Source organism: Amaranthus tricolor, chromosome 6 (assembly GCF_026212465.1).
Source record: "Amaranthus tricolor cultivar Red isolate AtriRed21 chromosome 6, ASM2621246v1, whole genome shotgun sequence".
Classification (NCBI taxonomy): domain Eukaryota; kingdom Viridiplantae; phylum Streptophyta; class Magnoliopsida; order Caryophyllales; family Amaranthaceae; genus Amaranthus; species Amaranthus tricolor.
Genome location: NC_080052.1, coordinates 24,698,630 through 24,705,940, shown reverse-complemented (window position 1 = coordinate 24,705,940; position 7,311 = coordinate 24,698,630). Strand labels below are relative to the sequence as shown.

General features: G+C 31.5%; 1 protein-coding gene across 2 annotated transcripts; it reads left to right on the top strand.

Moving 5' to 3' along the window:
* Nucleotides 1-680: 680 nt before the first annotated feature.
* LOC130816107 (uncharacterized) lies at nt 681-5,506 on the top strand. Of its 2 annotated transcripts, XM_057682713.1 has the most exons (4): nt 681-881; nt 1,135-1,595; nt 4,439-4,504; nt 4,616-5,505. In XM_057682713.1, the coding sequence occupies exons 2-4, from the start codon at nt 1,143-1,145 to the stop codon at nt 4,961-4,963; spliced, it is 867 nt and encodes a 288-aa protein (XP_057538696.1). In that variant the 5' UTR covers nt 681-881; nt 1,135-1,142; the 3' UTR covers nt 4,964-5,505. The 2 variants fall into 2 exon arrangements, with proteins under 2 accessions (XP_057538696.1, XP_057538697.1); XM_057682714.1 differs by lacking the exon at nt 681-881 and having other exon boundaries at nt 937-1,595; nt 4,616-5,506.
* Nucleotides 5,507-7,311: the final 1,805 nt, after the last annotated feature.

The window sequence follows — 7,311 nt, the reverse complement described above, 5'->3', positions numbered from 1 at the left end:
TACATGCACTTAATTTTCCTAAATTAATCTTCTGAAGCTAAATTTGGTTGATCATTCAAAGATACTATAACATCAATTGTTTATAACTAAATAAGAATCTAAGATATTAAAGAATATTTATATAAATTCCTTGAACAAAGGAATATCTTTTTGTATGTTTATATGAATAATAATTAGGTTTATGCTATTATAATTCATGCAATCAATTAATAAAAATAAATATATTATGATTATACATGAAAAATTAATAGAATAATATATAATTCTATTAAATTGTCATGTGTAATCATATATAAATACCCATACCTTCGCAATGAATATAGAGCTCGATACAAGTAGCTGAACATATCATACATTCTATATTCTGTTTGAAAAAATAATGTATAGTGCACTGCATTTGATAATGAGTATGTACATATTCATTAGTCAACTATGTTTATTCAAGTTTCATACATGTGTTGTCAATTACGTTGTCATTTTTTTATTATTTTGCTATTAATAAGTGAATAAAAAAAATATAAAATAAATAATTAAAAAATTTTAAAATATAATTTATATAAATCGTCAAACTAAGACAAAACGTACTGTGCATACATTAGTAATTTTATAAAATTATTGATAATATGATATGATATATTTCATGACATGATAACTTACCGAGGTCATTTGAGCATAAACAAAATTAGGACTCAATTCGTGTGCGTACTGTGGGCATGGAACCTAGCATCCAATACCTATATATAGCTCCGGTTTCCCGGAAAAATCAATGCCGCTGCCTGCTGGATTCTGTTCTATATTTCCAGCAGCGATCAGGAGCGATAGGGAGGAGAGAGAGAAAGAGAGCCGACGAACTTGAAGACTATATATTGACACTCTCTCATGTAAGTCATCGTGGTTTGCTCAATTCAATTCATTTTTCATATTTACTTCCTCAAATCCTATAATTCTTGAATTGAACTTCGAAGTAACTCCATCTCCATCAATGGCGAAGCATCATCGATGCTAATCACGTAAAATCGCGATTGAGAAAAATTCTAATCTAATTTTTGATGATGAGGTTTCGCCATGATTAAGATGAATTTCACATATGTAAATTTTTCGTTATTTTCTCAATAGAAATATATCTTTTTACAGTAAAAGTCATGAAAACAAAAGGCTCTTATCATAGCAGCGGCAGCAAAAATTCAAGTGGTGGACCTCACCATCTAAACGACAGCGTTTCAGTATTGAATTCGCCAAAAGAATCAATGCTTGTGAGATACTTACGATCAGGAATACCATCAGATTTGGATTACTCTTCTTCGCCTAATAAGAGTCGTACGATCGTCAATTACCACAAGAGTGGAAGCAGCAAAGGCAGCAACTCTACCAAATCGCCATTGTCAACTGTTCAGAATTTGAAGGATGATGTGTTGGTGATTGATGGAATTTTGGTTGAATCGACAAATTCCGCTTCTAAAAGTTTTGAAAAGTATCGTTTGCCGGCTATTTCTGATTCGTCGTTGAATTCCGGAGGTAATCATTACAGAACAGAGTTTTGTATGCCGTGCGATAAGGAGAACATTGATGCCTATCGCTATAACCATAATTTTCAGGTACTTTATTTTCTCTCCGGACTGAAACAATTTTAGAATCTTGCTATACTCTCTAGTCTCTATACTTTTATTGCTTAGTATAATTGGCGTGATCATGAATTGGTTGGAACTTGAAGTAATTGCTTTCATTTAGGGTTTGGATTAGTCGTTCTATTGATATATACTATCCTAACTATATGATATGTGAAATTTGATCTCTCCGTATATTGTCGGTTGCTTGCACAGTCGTAATGTGTTTTATAGCGCGAGAGTAATAAATTGCTTATAGATTAGGGGATAAGTATTTGTAAGGGAAATTCTCTTTTCTGTGACCAAGTTTGCATCTCAAGCTCTTAGAATCCTCTCAAAAATCTTACAGATTTGTTGATCACTCTTGCTTCACTGAAACAACTAGTTTTTATTGTTCTTGCAAAACAAAGAAAAATCTCAATACTCAATTCATGTTTTATTTAGTACATTACGAATTGAGCTGAAGATGGGTACTTAACATTTTGTTACTTGGCTAAAGGCCTTGAACTTGTTTTATTCCTCCACTTTATAAGTAATTGTCCTCAATATCTCTACTCGAGGTACAGTAAGGAGAAAGGTCACCAACTTATCTTTATTTTTCCTCGAGCCAAATAGTTATTGTCCTTGTAAACTTCCAACTTTGCGAGCTTGTAAAACTTATCTTTTGGAGTTTCCCTATCCGTAAAGTATCATTTTCTGTTGTGTTCTCACTTCTAACTTAAGACTACAATCTTCATATACAAATCACACCTATCTAAATTGCTTTCTTTAGACATAATCTGTTTAAAAATGATGGTAATCTTGAGCATGTGCTCTTTCAATTCATCAAATTATCACACATGGTTCAATGAACTCACAATAGGTCAAAAAAATGAATTTTTAAACCCATAGATGCACTATCGTTATCACTATCATACATGCTACCTCAATAATTGGTGAGAAAACTTCCTCACTTCCACCAGTCAAATTCAAATTCACCTCAAGACCAAACAACCCACAATAACCAAGAGTAAAGGACCTTTAAATCCAACTCAAAATATTTCGACCGAACCAATTTTTTTTATTCCTCAATTATGAATTGATCGAACACCAATTTTGCACATTTTTTTTGTTCATTCTAAATCTAAAACCCCCATCAAAAATCTTATTAGAGCTAGGGTTATGTAATTTAAACAAAATGAAACTGATTAGAAGCAAAGCTATTTGCATTATACACATCTCTAACTCTTTGTTAATTTGTAGTCTTTGTACTAGTATTTGCACGATGATGTAATTCGATTTCTATATCAAGCTTTTATTGTATGGATCTAATTGCTGCGGTGGTCATTGATAGAGTTGAGGTCCCCTTTGGGGTTTTGAATTGGTTGCTACTTGCTAGTGCTACCTAATTACTATTTAATATGGATTAATATAGCAAATTACATTGCTAATCAGGACTTGCAAGGGTTACTTCTACCCGAAATACTCCATATATACTCTAATAATGACAAAAAAACATAATAAAACTATATCTACAGAGATGGACTAATATGATAACTAATAGAAGTATAAATCAAGTGAAATACCAAAAGCTATAATGTTGACAATGGAGGAGATAAGGAAACTGTAGAGAATATTATTTGGTCACATTGAAACTTACTCTAAGTACAAGACCAGACTAAACTAAGGAAAAATTGAGGTTCTGATTGGCGATTGTTGCTTTCTACTCTTATTTATACACTGATAATACAAAAAAAGAAACAAAATAAAAAAAGTTACAAAGGTAAATTATTTGGAGTGGTTGAGGGGGCTTGAAACTCTACTGCAAATTTTTCATGCTGGTTAACAAGTCGTTGCGTGTTTCTGCTTGCTGAGTGAAGTCTGCTCGTTAAGCCAATGTTGCTTGAAACATTACCTTGTGACTGAATGGCTAACCAATTGGTCTAGGTAATCATCATGGCAACGGGTGAAACCAAGGTGCTGGGGGAATAGGCAATGATTTGTTGCCAATGATGTAGGGGCTCGTTCAAAATGAGACCACAAAACACTCACAAACTCTAACAAAAGCTCATGAATAGAAATTACCATATCCAATACAAAATCAGGCGTAAAGATGCTATAGTAGCTTATGCACCAAATGTTCAAAATCACATCAAAATCTTCATATTACTCCCCCACATACAACAGGAGCACCAAATATGTTAAATATGGCCAAAAAATAATAAGGGAGAAAAAAGTTCTAGAATGTAGCACTCATCATATTGATTAATTTGACTTTGGTAGTCCTTCTCTTAATGGTTTGATATTGAAGTTTTTGAATTCATGTAGTTTTATCCCCTTTCTTTATTAATATAGAATCACAATTCACTATAAACAGTTCTGTTGTCTCTTACCCTTTCCAATTCCTGATTAATAGGATCTTTAACATGCTTTTAATAAGCATACTCTCAACTCGAGTAATAGTGATCCATCTCATAAAATTGTGTCTTTTAGCTCTTCGCCAGAGTTTTGGTTTGATATAATAAGAAATTCTATTGTCCTTGGTTTGCTGTTTAATCATTAGAATGTGTTTAAATAAATGGCTTCGAGAGAGGGTAAGGGAAGTAGAGTTGATGGAAGGAAAAATACATAAGTTTTGCAAGGAAAACACAATCACTCCCTACTGTCTCAATACTCTCTTTACTTCTCCCTTTCTTCCTGTGTACTATTGTTGTCTGAAGTCTGAACACACAATTTAGGTTCCTTCAGTATTCGGAGTTGTGATGTCCTGTAATCTTTTTTTTGGGGGGTATTTACTGCAAGATTTCACCCACTTTTGTTAATGTCTTTCTGACTTCATGTCCCTGTTCATCCAGCTAGCATATGGGCAAGAAGAGAAGCGCCAAGTCCCTAATCATGTCCGCAACAAAAACAAATGGAATGTAAGTATTTCTGACTGTTCTCCAGAACTCTGCACCCTACTGATACAGCTTGTCTTTCATAAGACACACACTTTAAACATACACTCATTTCGCTCAGCTTTTAATTCGCAGTTAATGGCTAGCGATCCACACTACAGTCCACAGTCGAGTACATACAGTCCACAGTCAAGCACATATAACAGTCCCCAGTCAATCAGTAGCAAGTTTGTAGTTGACAGAATGGTAACTCCTTCACCGCCCAAACAAGAAAACTCGAAGCTCAATAAAGCTTTACAAATCCAACCAAAGGATGCTAGCACAGATTGGTCTCCCTTGGATGATGGCATTGCAGTGAACTTACCCTCTTCAGCTGATAAAACTCCTTCAAGAAAAGCCATTGATGATCATATTAACGGTGTGCTCTATGGCCCAAATCCAAGGAAAAGGCTCTCCTATTTTGTTGATATTAGCCCCAATTAACAATTGTTTCATTTCTGAGTTCCAGCATTTAGGACAACTTACTAGCACACTCAGAACTACGACCTTACAAATCGCATTTTTTTGGACACATACTCGTATTATTGAAAGTGTATATAGCATGTGTTCTGCAGATACAGATTTATCAGAGCGGATGCGTGTGCTTCTATATACATCGTCATCTGCCTAGGAGTTATCTTCTTTAGATAATAGTCTTGTTTTGGTTATGAACTGTGATGTATTTGTTAGCAAGCTAGCAATTCGCTAGCATGTAAACACATCTTGGTTTGTAGTATAGTATATGTTCCACTACTTGTGTTTTAAACACACATTAATTGATGATCCCATTTATATGATGGATGATGGATGTGCATTGGTCTTTGGCCTGTCCTTACCTTCTGCTGGAAGCCTTTTACTTCGATTCCTTTGTTTTCATTTCCTCATTTGCATACATTTATACAGATATATGATAATTTGTTTAAGCACTTGCTTAGAATAAATATGAGGTTATAACGTTTTGCGAAATCTTTGTTATGTAACCCATGATTTTAAATCATGGAGCTACAATCATTATAAGTCGTGTTTCTAATATTATTCATTATAATTTTTTTAATATGTATATTTAACTCTTAAAGATCTCTTATAAGTTTTAAGAAAATTTACTTTTAAAAATTTTACCTTTAAATGATTGTCTTTTAAAAATTACATTTTTTTATATATTTTAGTTATACTTTATTATTTTTATAAAACCTTAACCTTTTTCAACTGAAAAATATTTTATATTTCTCTTTAGAAACGATTGTGCCATTAAAAAGTTACTTGAAAAGTATTTGAAATAAAATGTAATTTTACAATGTTGATGAAGAGAAAATCTTAACATAAGGACTAATAATTAATCACTAAAATATTAGGAGTATTTCTTAACGGATAATAATCTAGTCCTTTGACAAAAAGGATTTATTTCTTAAAACTTAAGCTTATCATGGCACTCAAATTGTTCATTTTATTTTTTACATAGGCAACGACTCGTTTTCAAATTCCAATAAATAGGGGCTCGTTGCCAACTGCCAAGTCATCAATATACTTGCAAACTTTACCAAAAGCTCCATCATGACTCTAGAAATGCCCATATCCAATACAAAATCATGCTCAAAAATGCATCTAAACTAGATTGTGTTTAGAGATAGATTCATGGTAACTTATTTTTCAAAAAAAAAAATGCAATCGATTACCCATTTTTACGTCAGCTTGAATTTGTTTCTTTTTTAGTTAATAGAACCATTATAATTTATTTCATATAATATTGTAAAGTTACAGCCGGCTATTAGGCTATGCAATCTGTGCCATTGCACAGGGCTCCAAGCATAAGTGTCGAAAATAAGGACCTTCGTATTAGTTCATAAATATTTAGTTTAATTTAATATCATCAACGGTTGTGTTTTAGTGGCAAATAGTAATGCATGACATATGATTTAATGAGGGTTGGGAATGAATCCTACTAGAACCATTTTAGTTATTTTATTTTTTACTTTTAGACAAATTATTTCTTAATTATTATTAAATATATTGTAATTAATTATAAATAGAAATGACGCTGGAATAACTTTTATAGTTAAAAAAAATTAATACTTTCCATAAAAAAGTGCTTTTTTCTTTTCAAAGTTTTTTTTATTTAGCTTATATACTTCTATACGTTTATTATTTCAATGTAGTTAATTATTTATAATTCTTTGGTTTCATATTATATCAAAAGATACGGTCTCTTTTAATTTGATGTTTCTTTTGAAACCAATTTGGTGTATTGAAAACAAACAAAAACACGTGGCATGTTCATACTAACAAAAAATTGAATCTTTTTCATAATTAGTATGTAGTGTTGACAAAGAAAATAGTTTTTGAAAAAAAATTGTCAACATACTTTCTAACAAAAACTTAATATTTGTAAGTATTTTTGACAAAACTTTATTGAAGATAGTTGATGATAAAAATCAATTTTTATTGATAATTTTTGAAAAGTTATTAATTTTTTTAATCTATTGGAGTATTATTTACCTTAACATTATTATCTTATAGATGCGTTTTTTGTAAAAAAAATAAAATTATAATAGAACAATGAGATTTTTTCTTATTATAAGTACAAATATTGGAATTAATAGTTACTCCACATTAGATGGTGAAGGGCCTATTTTTCTTTTTATGTACAGGGTCTCTATTTTTTTGGAGACGATCCTATGTAAAGTAATTTTTTTTTTACCATATAATATATGATAACTTATAGCATATATACGATCATTTGATCATGTAATTTTAATTAAGGATGATATGATCTTATTATATTTTAAAGCGTACGG

What these genes read in the sequence shown, in the direction of transcription:
- LOC130816107 (XM_057682714.1), top strand. Translation starts at nt 1,143, where the DNA reads ATGAAAACAAAAGGCTCTTATCATAGCAGCGGCAGCAAAAATTCAAGT. An exon ending in GCTATAACCATAATTTTCAG is followed by an intron (nt 1,596 to 4,438) that starts GTACTTTATTTT and finishes CTGTTCATCCAG; the next exon opens with CTAGCATATGGGCAAGAAGA. An exon ending in GCAACAAAAACAAATGGAAT is followed by an intron (nt 4,505 to 4,615) that starts GTAAGTATTTCT and finishes TTTAATTCGCAG; the next exon opens with TTAATGGCTAGCGATCCACA.